General features: G+C 43.5%; 2 protein-coding genes across 5 annotated transcripts in view; one reads left to right on the forward strand and one right to left on the reverse strand.

Moving 5' to 3' along the window:
• The first annotated feature begins 431 nt into the window (after positions 1–431).
• On the forward strand, positions 432–13,545 carry hsd17b4 (hydroxysteroid (17-beta) dehydrogenase 4). Its single transcript, XM_029161447.3, has 25 exons — positions 432–590; positions 1,579–1,632; positions 2,496–2,603; positions 3,174–3,233; positions 3,317–3,338; positions 3,422–3,468; positions 3,733–3,817; positions 4,427–4,614; positions 5,690–5,781; positions 5,862–5,886; positions 5,980–6,108; positions 6,754–6,854; positions 7,892–8,004; positions 8,106–8,229; positions 8,371–8,422; positions 8,815–8,886; positions 10,071–10,174; positions 10,250–10,315; positions 10,662–10,731; positions 10,872–10,978; positions 11,156–11,242; positions 11,328–11,414; positions 11,558–11,696; positions 11,845–11,972; positions 12,823–13,545. The coding sequence occupies exons 1-25, from the start codon at positions 539–541 to the stop codon at positions 12,910–12,912; spliced, it is 2,202 nt and encodes a 733-aa protein (XP_029017280.1). The 5' UTR covers positions 432–538; the 3' UTR covers positions 12,913–13,545.
• Positions 13,546–13,713: 168 nt separating this feature from the next.
• The window catches only part of LOC114861820 (dmX-like protein 1), a 36,575-nt gene continuing 28,591 nt past the window's right edge, over positions 13,714–21,697 (reverse strand). For all 4 annotated transcript variants that reach the window (XM_055511620.1, XM_055511619.1, XM_055511617.1 and 1 more), the window contains 7 exons: positions 20,514–20,574; positions 20,037–20,164; positions 19,328–19,405; positions 18,712–18,803; positions 18,518–18,570; positions 18,110–18,327; positions 13,714–16,953 (listed from right to left, as the gene is read on the reverse strand). In XM_055511620.1, the coding sequence (XP_055367595.1) occupies positions 16,711–16,953; positions 18,110–18,327; positions 18,518–18,570; positions 18,712–18,803; positions 19,328–19,405; positions 20,037–20,164; positions 20,514–20,574 (873 nt within the window). In that variant the 3' untranslated portion in view covers positions 13,714–16,710. The remainder of the gene's footprint in view (positions 16,954–18,109; positions 18,328–18,517; positions 18,571–18,711; positions 18,804–19,327; positions 19,406–20,036; positions 20,165–20,513; positions 20,575–21,697) is intronic.

Here is a 21,697-nt window from a genome sequence, read left to right on the forward strand (position 1 = left end):
CGTGGCTGGACACAACTCCTGGTTGTTTTGGTCATGGAACCGTTATTCAGGACCCTGAAAAGTCCACATGATGACGATTACTTTTGCATTAATGTAGTATTTAGCTACTGGGTGATTTTGCGTCACTATATTTTTTCTTGTCTCTGTGGTCATTTTGTCATTGGATAACTCTAAAAGCTAATTTTCTTTGTATTGTATCATTATGTTCTCCCCAATACATTACATTACATTCATAGCCGTACAAGCTTCAAACGATCGAGCTAAAATAAATAAATGAAATTTAACTTTTTTAACTAATTTGAATTTGTTTCTGCATCAGAAAGTTGAGCTGTCGGTTATTTTACGTGATTATCTAATAGACTAATAACGACACGGACAAACCAATAACAAACAGGGTTAGTAAATCCTGTTTTGTGATTGGTCACTGTCGAGCCCGCCCCCTCGATATTGCGGAAGTGTAACTTGCAGAAGTTCACCCTGCTGTCCTGTGGCTCAGTGCAGGTTCTGTTCGGGAACAGGAGGATAATTACGTGTTAGAATGTCTTTGTCATTCGAGGGAAGAGTCGTGCTGGTCACTGGAGCCGGAGGAGGTATAGTCGCCGTGCAAACGTTAGCTAAGCCGATGTAGCCGCTGACGTTACACAGGTTTTGTAACGTTAGCACGGACTGCAAAGCGTTATCATATAGCTAATATTTATTAGTCACATCTCTAAAAAATGCCATACGTAAACACGTCTTCTCTCTCGGTATATGTATGATACCGAGGAGCTCGTCCAGATGAAAGCTGGAATCAGTCGTTTTAATTAATTAAAGCCACGATCCAAGTTTGCACATGAGCCCACGGAGCAAAGTTCACAGAATACGACATCTACAGAACTGTTTTTTTCACTGTCAGTGTGTGAAAGGGTGCGGGTACAGAAGAGAGTGAGGGGGACACACGAGACTCCTCCCCCAGTTAGAAAACCTACTGGATCGCCTGTCATATATGTAGTATTACTTTAGCCACAGTCAGTGTGACACACTTTGTCTGGTCCGATAAGACTGGACACTGGATTGTGGCATGTTTATAATTAAAAAGAAATTCAATAGACAACAACTGAGTCACACTGTCATTATTGACTAAATGTCTGTTTTCACATGTGACAGCACAGTCTGTTGCCGCATGAAATAATTTCCACCAGTGAAAGTCCTTACAATCTAAAGGAAGATAGCAATTACTGTAATCAGCTGTTGTTATTGGAGCTTGAGAAACACTAATATTTAAAAGCATCATAACTTCACACATTGAACTGCATGGATAATGTGCTTGGCGATCATATTATGGTATAATGATTTTTCTCATTTAAACCCCTGGACCTGATATACTCACTAACACGAGAAGCTGGAAATGCTTCTGATTCATTTTCTGCTTTCAGACAGAATGCAGTGGTATTTCAGTCATCAGCAGCCTAAGCACTTTTCAGCTGGTGTGCGAAAATGCAACATTTAAAATTGCTAGATTAAAGTCTTACCCCAACGGTGGATGCCGATGGGAGTGTTCTTGTTTTTTTTGTGAATTCGTCTGTCTTTTTTTTTCAGGCCTTGGCAAAGAATATGCACTGGCTTTTGCTGAAAGAGGCGCTTCAGTCGTAGGTAAATTAAGTGTCTTCATTTTCAGCCCCATAAACCCAGTTTACAGAGCAATTAAACCGGATGCACTGTTCTTATAGACAAGACCTGCCTGATTTTTTATGTCTGGTGAATACCTGCTAAACATAAACCTTCGTAACCCTGGTAGAGCTTCATTCTCTGCCATGAACATGAACTTGTCATTGTGGACATTTGTTCTGGTGTCATGCTGTGTATGGCCACCAGAAGTCTTAGTTGTTCAGGATTAGACAACAGCATATTGATTCATTAGTTTAGATTTCATAATTGATCTTTTCTAGCATGTTAGCTGGTGAGCTTTACTGTACGTTCGCATTTCTTCTGACTGCATAACAGCAGAAAACGGTCCCAGTTTCACGTGTGACGGGAGAGTAGACACCTGTCTACATTTTCACTGCTATGCTTGACTCCCAGATTTTATTCAAGCAGGGATGCACTGATCCGTGACATTGGATTGCTATTGGTAAAGGTACTAATCTTATCAAAAGTGCTGTTAACATTAGTCATTGTCATCATGGCTTAAAGTAAAGTGCAATCCGCTGTAGAAAAACAATTCTGGTATCAGTTTAGTCACAGTAGGTCACAAACCTAATTTACAGGTACTAGATTGGTTCTCTGTTAGTAGATAACGTAGAGCAGAAAAAGTTGGAGCAGAGCATCCTAAGACTTGTCTAATTTAGGAGATACATTTGACTTATTTGTTGCAGAGAGATTTTATTGCAAACGACTGATCTTGAAATTATTCTACAACTCTGACAAGAAATCAGCTTAGCTGCAATCGTCTGCCAGCCTAGTTGCTCATAGAGAATTACAGTTGCTAATCTTTGTCTTTTTTTCCTGCAATAAAGTGAATGACCTTGGGGGAGATATTAAAGGGGGTGGAAAGAGTTCTGCAGCTGCAGATAAGGTGGTGGAGGAGATAAGAGCGAAGGGAGGCAAAGCTGTGGCCAACTATGGTGAGAAGTTTGCACTAACCTTCTAGTTTTCTGTTAAACATCATTATCTTCACTGCACTGCTTATCCTGGCACATTTAGTTTAGCTTAATAGTAGACTCGCACAATGAAATACAATGTAATGGGTTTTTCAGCTATAATCAAATACTGTAGATAACATATTTCATTATCTAATCTTCGAGTATCTCACAAATAGAAAAGATGAAGAAAACAGGGAGGTTGATTAATATGTTTGGTTATATTATATATTATTATTGCTCTTGTACTATGAATGTAACACAAATGTATAATTTACCAGAAATCTATTGTTGAGATAAAGACCACTGATGCTCATCAGTCAATACAATTTTGTTATTCTCACGCATTATTTCATATCAGACAAAGCAGGGGAGTGTGTGTTCTTGGGTTTAATGAAAAATTGTATTCTTGTAACTTACAAAGGTATCAAGGAATCAACATTGTAAAAACAGTCGACCTGTCAGAGCAAAACTAGATTGTGTGTGTGTGTGTGTGTGTGTGTGTGTGTGTGTGTGTGTGTGTGTGTGTGTGTGTGTGTGCGTGTGTGCGCACAGATTCTGTAGAAGATGGGGACAAACTCATCCAGACGGCGTTGGATGCATTTGGAAGAATAGGTACGCGTTGTTCAAGTACATTATCTGATTTCATACTTGCTTAGTAAATAAATGATTTGTAATAAAAATATTCTTCCTTGCAGATATTCTTGTAAACAATGCTGGGTAAGTCATGAAAGCTGTTCCTGTTTAATCACATCTGTGTGAAAGGACTGAAGCTCTTCACTGCTTCTTTTGTTCTGGTCAAGGATCCTTCGAGACCGATCCTTTGCGAGAACAAGCGATATGGACTGGGGTAATTCATTTATTTATTAACATTTGCTTTGCTTTCATCTGGAGATATTACATCGTCATGTTAAATCCATTAGTTTTGCTTTCAGATGTAATTGCGCCACACGTGGAGAAACACATTTGCTTCCAAGTGCATTATGTTTCTAAAAACAATTTGTGCAAAAGATGTTCTGTAGATGGATCTGATCCACGGTTTCAAAATGAATAACAGCAGTGTTTGTCATCCTGCGTGTGGTAGTGTTCACTCTGTCATTACTCTTCATTGCAGACATTATTCACAGAGTTCACTTGAGAGGCTCGTTTTTGGTGACGCGAGCTGCCTGGAACCACATGAAAAAACAGAATTTTGGCAGGTAGGAATCCAGCTACTAGTGGCTTTGATGTGGGTTGAAACTGAACAATCCTCCTGGTATTGTAGATGGAATGGCTGTCTTTTCTATCCAGTAAAGCTACAGTAGCCTTAGATCAGACCATGGTTGGATTATAATCAAGAAAATATCACTATCATACTGTAGATAACATTGTGTATGTATGCCGTTATAGGCGGCAGAGAAAGTACCAAAGATTCTCTGAATGGCTTTTATGAGGCTATTGAGTGGGCTCCGGAGGAGAGCATGTCTGCCATCACATTATCTAACCCATATTCACTCGATGCCGCTTAATAATATGTCTGAAACCATTACCTTTCCCATAAATGGAGACATTTGCATACTACAGTAGCTCAAAGGCCAGCGTTTGATAAATGAATCATCTCATCATCATCATCATCCTTTATACTGTAGGTTCATCCCTGAACAATGTAATATTTACTGGTCTTGTTCTACCGAGACCAAGTGCTTCCATTAAGCTGAGGTACCAAATACTGAAGACACTAAGGGACACACTTTTACTTACTGTATACATTACTCCACTTAAAAGCAGTCCATGTTACTTTAGCACTAACCTGGATTTTCTGTGCTCAGGATCATCATGACGGCCTCAGCTGCAGGCATCTACGGTAACTTCGGCCAGGCCAACTACAGCGCTGCCAAGCTGGGAATGCTGGGACTGGCCAACACCCTGGCCATCGAGGGACGCAAGTACAACATCCACTGCAACACCATCGCTCCTGTGGCTGGGTCGCGTCTCACGGAGACTGTGATGCCCCCAGGTACAGTATACAAAGTATACAAAGTATACAAAGCAAAGTTAAACAACACGCATGAACGAATGAATGAATGCAGAAGGTGTGCATGATGCATACCGTGGCGTTCTATGAGGTATCACGTGTTTTTGGACGGGCCAAAACGGCCAAATGGGTTTTAACCACAGCTTTAAATTAGAACCGCTGCATAATGTAACGCCCATGTAATGTTGATTCATAGAATTTGAGGCAACAGCACTCCCGTTTGACATGCAAATTCGTCATCTAATATTCAAGAGCTTTGTTTTTTAACCACCCCACCCCCCGCTGTTCCCACAGCCACGGTGAGACATGCTCCCTGTAAGTAAGGCCTCGATAGGAACGGGCCTCTCCGTTCTTCTGTAGGTGTTGGCGGTGCATCCAAATGTCACCACAACGTGTGAGCAAGTATGCAAATGAAACATTTAGACGTTTCTGAGACAGAATGTAGCATCCAATAGGAATAATTAATGGGCATGTTTTTAAAACCTAATATAGCAACTTGTTAGTCATCTTTGCGGCGCTTTGAGGATCTCAACCCGGTGTCTGTACATTCTGAAGACATCGAGGGCCCGCTGACTCCAGCCCTCTTCACAGGGCTCTTAAGTGACAAATTAAAGGAGTGGTTTTTCTGCCCTGCTGTGCTGGTCTGCAGTAGCATCTGTCGCCCAGCGCTGTGCCAACTGTCACAGGATGGTCCCCCTCAGTAATGACTTGCTTCCATATGTTTGCTTTTACTGACTCAGGCTTTTCTAATAAACAACAAAATTCAAATCTAAACATTTCAGCGTGCAGCGAGGCAGAATGCCTCTTAGTTATGTATTTTGTGCCACCATTTAAGGCCGGTGGCGGGTTTTTATGACATTGACATAACGTATTGAAATTGTAGGAAGTATTAGTCTGTTAGCTCTGTTGCACAAATGCTTCAGGCTTGTGTGATACTTTTGAAATGGGAACATTGTATCATTTAAATGATTCAATGTCTGTTGAGTCATTTATGACTTTGTGCGAGAGCCGTGCCGTAAAAAGAAGCTGCTGCGTTTGTGTTTTAAATTTGATTTAGATCTTGTGGCGTCTCTGAAGCCGGAGTATGTGGCTCCCCTCGTCCTCTGGCTCTGCCACGACCAGTGCCAGGAAAATGGAGGCCTGTTTGAGGTATGCACGAAATCATGCAGTCTCAAACTCTGCTAAAAAGCAACAGCATTTTAAGATATGCTTGTTTTCAAATGTTTCAGGTGGGAGCAGGCTGGATTGGTAAATGTGAGTACAGTGCCTCTTCCCTTTGCCTGATGTGAGGGTGTAGTGTCCAGTGCTCCGTTCTATTGACCTCTCTTCCCGTGTCCGTGGGAGCAGTGCGCTGGGAGCGCTCTCAGGGCGCCATCGCGAGGCAGAAGAACCAACCAATGACTCCTGAGGCTGTCAGGGACCGGTGGGACAAAATCTGTGATTTTACAGACGCCGGCAAGCCTCTTAGCATCCAAGGTGAGCAATACACAATAACTGATGAAAGGTGTGCGTGTGCGTGAAGACAGTCATAGATACCACAGAATATTCTATAAAATAGGCTGAGGACCCTGTGATGCTGCAATCAAAGAGGAAAAAATAAGTGGAGTAATGTTCTCGACTGGTTTGACACATGACGATCATGGTTGCTGTCCACCTCCTCCGCCCCACTCACGTGCTGCTGTGAGGAAAGGGCGTCCGTGTTACCGTGAGCTGAACGGAGTTGGCAGTTCCACGGGGGCCACGTTGGCCTCATTAGCATGGCTTTGTGGCTCCTCGTTTGTAGCGTACGACTGCGACTTGTTGCTGCCGCCGTCGTGTGACAGTAATTAGTGGCTGCTGTGCTCGTTCCTGGTGACTGTCGCTCGTTTGTCTGTGCTCGCATTCCATTCACACAGCGTGAAGCCGACGCCAAAGGGCTCATCTTTAACATGAGCGCAGATTTGTTTCCTTAATGCAAGCAGACCTCACATCTATCTATCGCAGTTAAAGCTTTCTTATTTACATATGATCCAGAAATTTCTATTGTGTTAACACCTATGTATTTTCTTCCATTTTGAAAGCAAGCTTTTCTAGTTTCCAGGATTCATATTGTGACCAAATCACCTCTCACCTTTTGTACAGAGTCTCTCCATTCTGTAGTGGAGGTCCTGTCTCGAGTGGAGGGTGGAGAGGTCGGTTTGAATCCAACTGCTGCCGTGGCTTCGGCGTCAGGCATGAATCCTGTGAGTACAGTAGATGGGGAAATGATGCAGGGATCACACATTATTGTGCTGCAGCTTTTAACAAATACATAAAAGCACGTATTCACCACTGAGACTGTGCTAGAGTCTGCAGCCTAGCTTGTTAATGAAATTCAAAAGTGTGGCGCTGTTGACAAACACGACAAGTCGTGACTCTTTAATTGCATCGCGCCGCATTCAGTCCGACGATCACGAGCTACAAACCGACGCCTTCTTCTTGGACGTCTTCCGTCACTTGAAGCGGTGATGCACCAGACGTGCGTCAGCTCGGATCATCTGTTTAAGACAATGCAATAATTCAGCGACATCTCGCTGGATGTGCGCACCTCCGCTGCACTTCACTTTCATTAAGTGACAAGAAGTGAAGTCATTACATCTCACACATGGCTGAGCTGCTTAAATAAAACATCCAGCAGCACAACTTTAATTATATAACATTAAATAATCATCCGCAGAAACGGCAACACTTTTCTGTTAATGTTGTTGTAAGATGCAGCGACTACGCCAACATTTTCATCCTGAAAGTTTAAAGACAAAGGGTGAAAATTTTTTTTCTTGTGTTTAAACTTTTAGAACCCGCGAGTAACTTTGCTGTGTGTTCTGTGTTTGTGTTCTGCTGGTGGCAGCGTCCTTGTCCATTGTGATATGGTGCAGGATTATTTCCCACTGTGCTCCTGCTGCGCTTGTATTTATTTCATGCATCTCTGCGCTGCTGAACTGTTTTATCAGGCTGCATTAAATTTAGCCATGTCTGTTGTATGTAACACAAGAAATCTTTATTTACAGTGTCAATTATTTACACTATTTATAGAGTGTCAATCCTTTAAGGACAATACTGTTTTTTTGTTATGTTGGTAAAATGTTTAAGTCATCTTTATACAACCCAGCAACGTGAGCTTTAAAATGCATTTGTGACTTTGCATCATTAACACTTGGTGAAGCTCTGTTCAGCAGTTAGGTTTTTCTTTTTCTCACTGCTTGTTAACACACAAATTCCCTCTTTTGTCTTTGGCCCTCAGACCGACGCAGTGGGGCAGAAGCTGACACCGAACACACTGAGCTTCAACTCCACCCAGTGTATTCTGTATGCGCTGGGGGTCGGGATGTCTACTAAAGACCCAGACCACCTCAGGTGTGTGTCTGCTGCCACTCATTCTACTAGAATGCATCCAGGTTATGACTTGTTCCTAGAAAGTGTGTTTTAATAGTCCACAAACGTATTTCTGCTTTTAGATTTCTGTATGAAAGACATGAAGACTTTAGTTGCCTCCCCACTTTTGGGGTAATTCCTGCTCAGGCAGTCATGATGGAAGGAGGCTTGAGTTCAATCCCTGGACTCAACATAGACCTCACGCAGGTTAGAAAACTGACTCTGTGTGTGTGTGTAACCTTTCCACCGCCTGCACAGAAGAACAACTGTAGTAATTCATGCATTATTCACACTAATGAGGCCGTAGAACGTGATTGTATGTCACAGGTGTTGAAATGCTTTGTGCAGGTGTTGCATGGAGAGCACTATCTGGAGCTGTACAAACCTTTACCCACCTCAGGTACTTCCTCCTCTGCTATTAAAACTATTGTTTTTCTTACTGAAAGTCGTGTCTCAGCTGCGACCAGTTTAAGGTCGAGGTGTTGAAAGACTGACAAATGTAAAAACCATCTTGAATAATTCACTTGTAGATTCAATAATGACGTGTTTGCCATAAACCATATAGGATCTGTCAAGTGTGGATGTGGGAAGATCTTAGAAACGGCACCAAGTGTTGTTAAGTGACCTGGATTTTCCAAACCATGAGGGACACGTAGCTCTGTGACTTGAAAATAATGCTAATACATGGGAGGCATAAAGTAGGCCAGTGTGAACTACAGAGACGCTTTCTTATGTAATGCATGTGTCGGACTTAATTATAGTGTGAACTCATTGGATGAGGTGCACTTTCAGGTGCTCTCACCTCTACGGGCACCGTAGCAGATGTGTTGGACAAAGGCTCCGGCGCCATCATTCTCCTGGACGGTGAGTTTTTTCCCCCCATCCGGCTGCACAGCCTCCGCACACAGTGTGTTTATTAACTTGTTTCAGCGCTTTAACGTGTCCTTTCCTGTGAGTTAACTCTCAGGCAGAATTAATCAAAGTTAATTTCCAGTCTGTGTCTGCGGGGATTGAAATAATGGACTGAGAACAGCTCCTGTTTCTAGTCTGACAATCCCATAGAGATGGATGATATTAGAAGCACTCTGATCTATAATTAATCCAACTTAAAGCAAATAACATGGGACCTGAGGCTCCCCTGAGGATTCACACAGGGAAACATGTAATTTCCTTAAACCAACTAAATCTCTGTCTCCTCTTATCCTTCCAGAGTAAAATAAAATCATTTCTGGGTTGCAGTGACGCCCCGTAGAAACATATTAGTTCCTTTCTGCCCATTCATATTTGTGATTGACCTGATTAGTAGCTAACGAGTTAACTGCGCTCTGCATTTGATTCCGTCTGACAGCTGCTAATTGTATCGTCACTGTCGGCGTACGTCAAGTCGTGTCACCATTAATGTGTCGTAATGAAGACATGAGTGTGAGGCAGGTGTTTGTTGTCCTGTAAGCATGTCATTATGTGTTGTGTATGATTCCAAGTGATGACAAATAATGTGACACTGCCTTTACACAGATGTGTAATCTGACGTCACAGCATGGCTCTTTATCTGTTGTATAGACCTTAGTACTAAGTGTAATGTTCAGTGGCTTAAAATTGCAAATTGTTTATTTGTGACTTTTGCTGCTTACGAATTTGTTCAGATTTCGTGTCTCTTAACACAGCTTGAGTCATCAAAGGTCAATCCCTTTTTAACTTTTTCCTCCATCGTCTGAAGGTTGAGGCACGTTAACTGGATTTACACCAATCCAGGTGGCTTCTTCAGACAAAAGGAGGTTGGATGAAGGCCACATATTTTTCCTCCAGAGAGGTTTCCAAAACCTCCAGAGCCAAGTAGTGGAGAGTTCACACCTTCTCACTACCCCCAGCCTTTAGTTCACATAATGAGCCTTTAGTTCACACAATGAGCCCTTAGTTCACATAATGAGCCCATTGTTTACAGGTGGGAGGGGGAAACTCTCTGGAGGAAAAACCTGCGTTCAGCCAACCTGGCCTGGATGAATGAGAATCTCCACCAACGTTTGTCTCCGTGTTCTGCTGCCTTTCAGTGCACACCTACGATGGCAACCAGCTGCTGTGCTACAACCAGTTTTCAGTGTTTGTGGTTGGAGCTGGAGGATTTGGAGGCAGGAGGACCTCTGAGAAAGCCAAAGTACGTACCCCCCGCTGACAAACCGAGACGTAAACAAGCACCACCTCGTGCTCAGCTCTGATTTCTTCTCCTCAGACTCCTCTGCCTCCGCCTCAGCGGGCACCAGACGCTGTGGTGATTGATTCAACCACCAGAGACCAAGTGAGCGCGTCTTGTGAGGGTTTCTCTGCAGAATTAATCGGCTGTATCGATCGTGTGTGGGAGGGACTGATCTGAAAACGGGGAAGTTTGGGACAAAATGCAAATGTATGGCAGAAATGTTGAACAAGGTTTCAAGGTCTCCGAACACAGACTGAATGAGGCAGCAGAAAAGAACAAGGAAAAGGGAAAAGAAATCTAAAACCCTGGAGCAATTCAAACGCCTCTTACACTTCAAAGACGGTTTTATTTTAGGTTATCTCTTCTTATTGCCTTGTAATAATTTTATTTCTTCCCACAATGAGCAGTTCAGGGGTTTATAAATTAAACGACCCTTCCCTGGTTGCAGGCAGCCTTGTATCGTTTGAGTGGAGACTGGAACCCTATGCACATAGACCCCAGCTTCGCTGCCATGGGAGGTGGGTCTGTGCTGCGGTGTGATGCTCGTCTTCATCCGTTTTAGACACAACGGAGTCCTTCCCTGGGACTTTAGGTCAAATGATATGTTTGAGCTCCCTCATTTCTAAATATGCTGAACTGAAAGGTGCCCTTTGCTCAGGCTTTAAGGCTCCAATCCTGCACGGCTTGTGCTCGTTTGGCTTCGCTGCGAGACACGTCCTCAGGCAGTACGCAGACAATGACCCCTCCAGATTCAAGGCCATCAAGGTAAACATTAACCATCACTCACTCTTCAAGGGTTAAGATGCTTATCTGTTCCATCTCATGAATACAAATCCTAATCCAGAACCTGGTGCAGAAACTGCACAGAAAGATATACATTACAGTTTATCAGGTTTTTCGAATTTGTAATTAAAGTTCTTCATAATTTTGGTTTCACCCCAGGTTCGTTTTGTGAAGCCGGTGATGCCGGGTCAGTCTCTACAGACGGAGATGTGGAAGGAGGGAAACAGGATTCACATCCAGTGCAAGGTCTGTGTTTAGAGTTGGTGTTTGTTGGTCTTTGCCTTTTATGTACATGAGTTTGTTCCTCTGATCACTGCTCTTCTTTGTGCAGGTGAAGGAGACAGATGCTCTTGTGCTGTCAGGAGCCTACGTGGATTTACACCCTGCATCTGATGCCAATCCAGAAAACCTCCCTCAAGTATGTTGCTCAAACCTTTATTTTCAAACAATCCTGTTTTTTGTAATTCCTTTGTGAATAATTTGTTATAATTTAGACAAAAATCAAGGTGCATTTTGAAAGTCTTGTGAAACGGACCAAATTAGTTGTGTTCACCTCTGAAGGTTGGAGGTCTTCAGAGTGACCTGGTGTTCGCCGAGATCGGTCGTCGCATTAAAGCCCTGGGTGCAGATTTGGTGAAGAAGGTGAATGCGGTGTTCGGCTGGGAGATCACGAAAGACGGCAAGAAGGCGGCGGAGTGGAGTAAGTCGTCCACAAACACTCTGGAATATCATTATCTGCCGTTCCATCTGCGTAGTCTGACTAATTCTTTTGGTATTTCATGTCCGAGTGTTGGACGATGCTTTGATTTACTGCATCCCGTGTCTCTGCCTTCGTCGTCTCCCTGTAGCCATCGACCTGAAGAACGGCGGCGGTTCCCTGCATCACGGCCCTCACAGCAGCAAGGTGGATGTGACCTTCACCGTCTCGGATGAAGACTTCATGGAGGTGGTGCGGGGGAAACTCAACCCCCAGAAGGTAACAAACAAGCAGCGCGCTGCCGTAAGTCTCCGTTGATATGACACGCTTCAGCCGCGGGGAGATTTAGAGGCCGCGTCGTGGGTGAAGTGAACCGATGAGTTCTCGCCGAAAACACAGGCTCATTTTAAATCCTGTCGCTTCTTGTACATTTTAATTAAAGTAAAAGTACCTTTGAAGAGCCCTTCAGTCTATAATGACTTCCACCTTGATCTCCTGGTGTCAGATAGAAAATAGAAAGCAGTGATCTATCAAACCAAGTTCAGAAAGCACTCAGCGCGGGTAATCAATCGATGCCACTTGTTATGTCTGCAGCATTTCATCTGTCAGAGGGAGTGGCCACCACCGGACAGAATTTATATGCTTCCTGGAGCGCTCGATATTGATCTGAGGCCATTGTGTGTGTGTGTTCATTATAAAGAGCATCAGCAGGGTCTTTTCCAGCCTCCCCAACGATGAAAGGAGCAGCCAGAGGAAGATTAGTTGGGGGAGTTGAAAAGGACACTGCTGTCATCCAGCGTAGCCCAGCTCCACATCAACAGGAGTTCACTTCCCCCAGTACAGAGACTTTCTGCTGCACATCTCAGCACTGAACCTTATGAATATGAATCTCTGCTCATTGTTCTGGTGGAGAGCAACAGTGGCACATATTCCCCTTTGCCTGAGACCTGGCTTGTTGCTCTCTTTGTATCAAGTGTTAGCCGCGGGCGTCTTGGCCCTCTTTCCTTCCCTGTGCACTTGAAAACGAATCAAAGCCGAGCGGCTATAAATCAGAGGAGACTGGGGGTAAAAAAAACAGAGAGCGAAAAATCTGAAAATTGTGTCCTTTTTTTCCTTGCCCTTTTTTCAGGCGTTCTTCTCTGGCAAGCTGAAGGTTAGAGGTAACATCATGCTGAGTCAGAAGCTGGAGGTCATCCTCAAGGACCATGCCAAGCTGTGAGCTCCTCAGCCAATCACATCAGCTTCAGGACTAACCAACCTACTGTACGCTACCACTCATTCATGTGTTCACACAATTAGCCTCAAAATAATAAAACGTACAGAACAGACAAAAAGCAGATGTTTTAAGGGCCGTGTTGCTTTTCAACTTTACTTACTGACAGCAGTTAATGGTTCCGTGACATTTCTTTGCTTGGTCGTGTGCTCCTTAACACACTTTTCTTGAGGGATCCCAATGAAAAATGAATCATCAGTTAAATAATCAGTCATATTCATTTTATTTGAAATGAACATTTTCTACAGTTAAACAAAGTTCTGTCCAGTTGAAATCAAGTTTAATGCATCTCATACTGTTTTAATCATAAGATGGATGTAAAGTTTACTACTGTACTTACAAAAATATCTACTATTTTATTATCAGTAATATTACTGTAATGAAATACTTGTTCTATAGAAATAAAATGTGATTCATATTCTAACCTTATAGAACTTAACCATTTATCTGTGCGACTTGTTGAGGAGTAAAACATTTTGCAGCTTCAGGATTACTGGAAATGAATGATGTTTAACATCAACAACCTGAATGTTCAGGTGGCAGTGAAGTAAACGGCTAAATAAAGTTCTGTGAATTAAAGCTCTTCAGTCTGCTCTGGTTTTACAAACTACTGCCTCTTCCCTGGAGCTGAACTGCATCAGATCATATCTGCATAAAGTCGAGCTTTGTCCTTAAGTTGAATCAGTAGGAAAACGCCCAGCAGCAAAACCAGTTTCACAGTAACAAAAGTATTCAGTTTCAAAGCACTTGTGTATGGTACATATTTTTATTATCAGTATATTTTCTGTGTATAATACATCAATTTACACAACAAGTATTATAAAATTAGATTTTTGTAATCAAATTCACATTTCAAGGTTCGGGGGGACGGGTCAAAGTTCAATGTGGTGATTAGATTCTATTCGATTAACAGGTGTTGGAAAATAAGCAGTTTTTGATTAAAATATATTTCATCTGTTTTGGTAGTTTGGTTTTGATCAAATGTTTTCTCTAGTTGCTGCTAATTTCATAAATGATTAGTCTGATTTGTGGAGAAAACAAGGCGTGATGTAGCTGTTCAGCAAAAAAGCAAAATCCAAAGAAAGATTACATCAGATTTATAATTATAAATATGCACAGATCTTAAATACACTAGTTTGTGGCAGAATTATATTCTTCATACCCACGCTTATCTACTGTACGACTAGTTAATTATGTTATGAGAATCCCAGCTTATAGTTCTGTGTATATATATATATATATATATATATATATTGTATATAACTGCTTCATCAGTATGGTTTTACCAGTACAGCTTCCCTGAAGTCAAACTATTTTACATTTGTTTCCCTATAGCAGCACAACAAGCTTCTGTGGGTCGTTCTGTAGCTTAATGGATTAAACTCCTTCAGACCAAACGGCTACGGGAGAAGCTGCACGAAACCCCCTTAGTATTTATGTGGAAGACGCAACATCTTATACACCGACCTCAGACATTTTACTGCTGCATTTGGATCCATGAAGAACGTGTACGATAGAGAAGTGAAGTTAATTACTGAACAGCAAAGCATATAAATTAAAATTACTACAAGGCGAAGTCTTTCCAAGGCAGCGTGTCAACCTGGGAAATGAAAGGTTGGAGTCAGTGAAGGGGAAGAGCATCGTTCTGGGAATAAGACACTTCCACCGTCAACTATAATACCTTTTACAAGTGAACAGCCCAGCCCAACCCCCATCCACTGTCTACAGCAAAACATCCTGCTACAACTTAAGTTTAATATTAAAACAATTCAAGAAGAAAATGTAGCCACAAAAGGGTTTATTTGTGGGATGTTAAATTAAAGCTATTTTGTGCAATTTTAACATGAAAAATAATCTTATTAATGAATATTACCAAGACAGACAGTACTGCGCCACGATGGCAGAAGTAGTACTCAGAATAAGGACACTTAATAATACCACCGGGTAAATGTACCTAATGAACTCCACCACTACTGAACCTAAAGCTGTGATGAAAGTCGAGGACTGTTTGTAGTTCTATGCGTTATTGTACATGAACCTTGGCTCCAGATTTATCGGCAGATACTGTACAGACACAAATGGCGCGTTTAGGTCCATGAAAGAGAAGAAACCAGCGTCTGGCAGCACAGGAGGACGTCACTAGTTCTGACCCAGCGGAAAAATAGTTTGACATTCTGTAAATGACACAAAGCGCTCAGCTGGATGATGCTTTGTTTAATGGCGCTGCTATGAGACACACTCACTGAAACTGTGGGAAGAAGAAAACTGCATGTCGGCTTGGCTCCTAATTCATGTCAGTAGTTGGAGCAGCAGAGGTAATTATGGCAGGCTACTTTCAAACTACACTCACTGCAGCACTAATTTTAGAACGCGCCTCAGATCCGCTGCATTGAGGGTTTCTTTAACATAAACACAACTCGCGCTCTGTTCACAGAACAGAACGATGTGGGTGCACAGTCATGTTTGTTTGGCCCGAGGGCCGCGGATGCACCGCAGTAATTCCGCTGCTCCTCTCCCCAGATTAGTTTAGGCTCCTCTGACTGACGGGGCTGGAAATTCAGTGGGCTCACCTTAAAACGCATCGGCTGATAACGGAGCGCTGTCAAAATAAATGTCCTTCCATTTCATTACAAATGGGAGAAAGTTTCCTGCCGCCTCTGAACGACGGCTGCGTTTAACGCGGCTTCGTTCAAAAAATGACTTCATGGCAAATGCAAAGACAAACAGTGTGATGGTGCAGGCAGTGGTAAAGCAGGAACACACACACACTAGTGGATGTGACAGTACTGATTCTAGTCACCTGCTAAACAAAGCAAACCAGCTGTATCCACGATGGAATTAATCTTCTACCTACCAAACCCTCAAACTATTGCTTTGAATGTAGGAGATATGTTTTTATTTGCCAATGAAACCTACGTTTCCTGGATGTCGGGCTCGAGAGGGCGGCCAAAAAAAGACACCATAATATTTATATGAAGTTGGGCAAAGCCTAAAGTGTGGTTTGTTTCTGACAAACAGTTGGTCCACTACTTCTCCAACCAAGCTGGTGTCGTTTGTCTTCCAACATTTAGTTCAGAGCCAGTGGATGCTTGTGCTCTGTGTGATGCTGCATCGGGCGGAGCGGCGTCGCCGGCGTTGTGCGTTTTTGTGACGGTCCGACCCCTAAAGGGATCACTTATCTGTACTGTCCACTGCATACAGTACACACTGCGTTATCGCCTGAACGCTCCAGCAGCGCTTCAGTAATGGGAGCGACAGAGAACGTGTCGCTGCAGGAGAACAAAGCTGCAGCTTCAGAGCCTTCGGTCTCTGCTCCGTCCCGTTCATTCCACAGCCTCGTCCTCTGTGCAAAAACAGCTCCATGTGCTCTTCAGCAAACACTTTGTTTGACTTAGAGAAGCTCCAGCTGGGTTCCCATCCTCAGTTTATTCTCGCTGAATGAGAATGTGCCTGCGGATGTTACCCTGTGCCCACTTCCACTGTACTTACAAAAGCCCGTAAAGGCTCCGTGTTTGGTCAACTTTAATGTCAAGCGGGCGCTCAGGTCCCAAACAAACAGAGGATCCGCTCAGTGCCTGATCTCAGGAGCTGCGGCTCAGATGCTCTCACTCTGTAATAGTCTGCGAATCCTACGAAAATCTGTTTGTCAGGAAAGTCATTCTTCATTCAAAATGGTGAATGGACCTGTTACAGGCTCATACTGCATTCAGGCGTGAAGCTGCGTCCGCGTCATCGTTTTCCTGTCTATATGATGAATTTGACATCATTCTTCATGTTGCCGTAGTTGTTGTTGTTGTTGCTGACGACGCTGAAGCGATTCGGGAGGATCCTCATCTTCATGGTTCCGTCGGCGCCGCAGGAGAACATGTGATTGGCCGGTCCCACCTCCAGCTGCATGACGCCCGTGCCGAGGTTCCTGAACAGCGACTGGCGCGCATGCTCGTTGGGGAAGGTGAAGAGGAGCGCCTGCGAGGCCACGCTCCAAACCTGTGGACCAACAAAACACCACGTTGAGGCTGCGGAGGTTTGATGTCTGTTTGTCTGTCAACAAACCAATAAAAAAACAGACTAACAATAAACTGATCCTTTAAGCAAATACCAGTCTAACACTGCTCATTCCGTAAAGATTACTGTGCTGGCGCTGTAGTTTATTTTACATTAGATCCAGACAAACATAGTCCTGCTGCCACAAATCCTTGCTAGCACAGTAAATCCAGACTGTCCTCTGAGAATCTGCATTGGTTCGTATATGCTAAGGAATTTTAGAAGCACACCCATGTTACATTCTCAGCCATTCAACACAAAATTAATGACTTGAGATGAGTAACAACATCATACACAGCTTTGGAGGTTCTGTGAGCAATCATCCAGAATAAGAGTCATTTGAATTTCAAGCAGACGTGCCCTGCACTCCTACTCCTTCTACAGTACATCCGTGTGATGCAGTGGTTTCATCCTTGGAGTGACAGCTGTGTGATCTGCGCCAACAGATTCAAGTCAAAAAGATGAAAGACCTGCTGTGTCTGGAAATATATTCGCGGAACACAAACACATCTCCTGGCATCTCGGAGGAAACCGAGTCTTTTGCCTTTTTCTGTCACCCCACTTTCACCCTGCACCACGCGTGTGTGTGTGTGTGTGTGTGCGTGCGTGCGTGCGTGCACGATCCTTTACGCCGCTGTCCAAAGCAGGTGTTCGGTGATGAGTGTTACACAGGTTTTATTGACGGTGATGTGGCTGTTGTCTCTACGGATGAATGCAGCCGTTGTGCGACTGCTGATGTGGAGGAGAGGGAGACGTTTACACCTGGGTGCCAAACGCCTCGCAGGACGCTTCTGTCTTTACTTTGTGCAGAGGGAGGAGAGATTGCAGCTGTTTAAAATGGTTTTAAAACCCGTGTTTGGCTTTTCTGAAACACTGCTCCCAGTGTAGCGCTCATGGAAAATTAATGATCTGAGAACTCCTAGTATAAAAAGTTGAAGTTATAGAAGATAGTAAATTGTCAGTTTCCACATTTAATCCATGTTTCAGGGCAACTAGACCTCCGCTACCAAATTGCCTGATGTCTGTGGAATAAAAATCTATTCCATCAAATGTTATTCATTTGTATCTAACCTGTGGAGGCAGAAGTCAGTCAGAATACCTTGATGTTGCCTTCGGCCGAGCCACTGATGAAGCAGTCCTCGGTCGGATCCACAGCCAGCGCTTTGACCGGCGAGTCGTGGGCTTGGAAATTTTGGCGCTGGTGCTTGTGGGAAAGCTCCAGGACACTGATCCAGCCCTTCCTGCCACCTGTGATAAGCAGCTGCTGCCTGGGGGCCACTGAGAGCACAGTAGCACCTGAGTCATGGCAGTAGAACGCTACGGATGGGAGGATGAGATGATGGCGTCAGCCTCAGACGATTACAGACGATTTAGAAATATTTGGTTTCAAGGAAACTTTGTAAAGAATTGGCAGAATTTGGATTTTAAGTAATTTGACTACTTGAGGTGTAAAGATGGATTTTATATGGAGTCTAAAAGTTTTTTTTTTTATTATGGTGCATCTTACCATGTACAAGACTGTTTGCAGGAGTCACGAGTGTGTCCCACAAACACACGTTCCTGTGGAAGTACAAATTAACACGTGTACATTCCAGCGTGTTAAGAAAACAGCTTCTCATTTCTGTCGCTGCTGAATGCAAACATTTAAAATGGCATAAAACTGAAGCTAGGCAAACAGCAAGAGATGAAAATCTGCTATACCTGTTGTCTGTCGAAAGGCCCGCGGTGGCAACGAGGGAAGATGAGCTCACAAAGACAAAGTCGTGAGCCGTCTTATTGTGACACTGCAGCGTCTGGGAAACGCACAGCGAAAACCAGTCAGTAATGTTACATTACACACGTGCACTGGAGCAAAGGGGTTCCTCACAAAAAGCCCGGCTGCTGCAAATCTGCATGCAGCAGAAGAGGAGTCTGACTTCTCCTCATCCTCTGGTTTATTTATGAAACATGGCCAGAGATTTTAAAAGTATAAAGACAGAAGATTCTGGCTTGTGTGGGGGCGAAGTGAGTGACAGGGCTGTGAGACAGACACTGCGCTCCTTCTCTCAATGCCAAACTGAATTTAAAGCAAACATGGTGAAGAGGGACATGTTTGTAGACGTCTGGGGGGGAACTCCGTGCCGGTTTAGTTGCAGTCGGGTTTTGAAAGCACATCCTCTGCAGGTTTCTTTAATCCCCCACTCTCCAGTTACCCAAGGAACCTGACTGTAACCTGGGTTCTCAGACGCGTGTAAGCGTCTGAGAACCCAGGTTACAGTCTATGAAAATGATAGGAAGGCATCAGGAGAAAACCAAGAAGGACCAGTTCTTCTCTTACCAGGTACGGTTTGGGTGCATTTCCACTAGAGTTGGTCTGCCACAGACTCAGACACCCGTCAGCATCCACCACACCAAACTATAGGAAAAGAAAATAATCAGACACATGCTAAAATTAGGTTTGTATTAATTAAGGTAAACGTATTGCTGGGTCTGAATGTTGAGGGACTCGGTTCAGTCCACCAACATATCGTTGGTGCTAATCCCATGTAACACACCACAGAAACCATCACTCCCTTCAGGTGATTTGGACTTTGCTAAAATTATCATTGACTTGTGAGGCTGTTGACATGTTTTCAAAGCGCCACTTACATAACACATAAGAAATCAAGAGCTCTGCACATGTCCCGTCGTTCCAATTTTTTTGAACATATTTTCCGCGTTTGGCCAGAACAGATAAGATAGTACTGGCACAGGAGAGGCACCATCTGAGGAAATTATTAGCTTAAGGCGAGCGCCTGAGTTCAGAGCGGTTGAATCACTCAGCCGAAGAACAATGTGTGCTGAAGCCAAACTCCCAACTGTGGTGTGCGCCTGAATGGCAGAACTGTGAGAGAACATGTGATAATGTGGCTGGATTTGACAGGCTCACATCACAATACACTCATACTGCCCAGCTATTAATAGCCCGACATCGGAACAGCAGCATTTAACCGCCAAGTGTTCAGCTCATACAATGTTTAAGTGTACACCGTACGTGACTTTCTGACCTTGTTCCCTTGGTGATTGAACCGTATCCGCGTGACTCTCGAGTTGCCTGGACTCCTGAAGCAGATGATTTGCTGAGAATGACCCCACTCGAACATCCTCACGCTCCCGTCCTGAGCGCCCGTCAGGTCTGAAAAATAGAACAGCTGACTTCCCTGTGCATCTAGATGAGCGTTTTGGTCCCAACATGAAGCTTTGGCATCCCTTCGCTCCCAGAACGATCCATTTTATGATTAATTAAGAGGAATCACTTGACCTGAAGGGTTTTTTTTCGTTCAAAATACTTCACAACTGAAAAACATAAGACAGTAGTGATGTGGGCTCATTCAGCCTTTTGTAAATCCACAGCAACACTGGGAACAGACGCCGAAAACACAGCAACACTCGCTGAATATCAACATGTGAGAAACGTTTTGGGTCATGTAACGCTTCCCTAAAGGCTCGTTTTAACAGAACATCTTCAGCAGAGGTGTCCTTACAGTACGGCAGCGTGGGATGGGAGGTCATTCTTCTCACGTTGTTGATGTTTCGCTTGATCATCTGGGAAAAGGAGAGAGAGAGAGAGAGAGAGAGAGAGAGAGAGAGAGAGAGAGAGAGAGAGAGAAGACTCAGAAGCAGAATAGGTCTGAATTCTTCAATGCACCCCTTCAACACTAGGCAGTATAAGATTGTATTACATTTTATAGTTTATCAGTGATAGATTTTAGGTTCATTAGCTGACTTCATTACTGCATGAAAGAAAAGTAATTATTCACTTGACTTAAACTAACAACAATGGAAAAACAATTAAACATTGGATCGTGGCACAAACAGATTTAAATATGACAGCATTTAAATGGGAAATATCTATTTAGTGAGATTGTTCGAAAACACAGCCTTGCAGAATATTCACCTTTATGCAGTATATTGACAAGACATTAGCTTGGACTTCAAATTATATGTTTAGTATTGTTGAACGTTATTCATCCACTTAAAAGACAGAAAATGTAAATATTAATCCTCCCTCCAAACGCTGAGCAAAGTGCCAGACTGCTTGGTCAAATACTTTGATGCTGGGCGGCTCGTCGTGTCCGTGCCGCGTATCAAGCGCAGCCAGTGAGCTGGCTAACATCAACAAACGTGACTCACAGCTCCTTGAATCAAAGACACTGCCACAGCCACAACCGTACCAATCTCCATCCCCGCTGCTGGCGCCAAGTTTCTCAGCTCAGTAGAACAGCTTTTATGGAGCTATCTACAAAAACCCGACGGCTGACGGAGATTCCAGCCTGCTGTCTCACAAGCTGTAGTCAGTCAACAATATTTTAGTCCACGAGGAACGAGCCATGCTGCTTTTACCAAACTGAGTCCAGACAAAGATCAATTATTCATTTAAATAAGTTTATCTTCTTTGAATAAAACAACAACATTAATAAATACCAGACAAGCAGCACAGAACACACACTACAGCTCCTAGCTGACTGCAGCTTCAGGAACACATGTTGCTGGGTTTTGGGATTTAGCAACAAACTGAATCAAGTCGTTACTGTAGTTGACCCTGATTGTCTGACTCACGCAGCGTACAGTTAGCGAGCTTCTGTTTTTGACAGCATTTTACTGAGTTTGTGGAAAAGCAGTGACACAGAACTAAGCTGATTGCTCAAATACTTGAGTATAGTGGTGA

The sequence above is a fragment of the Betta splendens genome, chromosome 9 (genome assembly GCF_900634795.4).
Source record: "Betta splendens chromosome 9, fBetSpl5.4, whole genome shotgun sequence".
NCBI classification, from domain to species: Eukaryota; Metazoa; Chordata; class Actinopteri; order Anabantiformes; family Osphronemidae; genus Betta; species Betta splendens.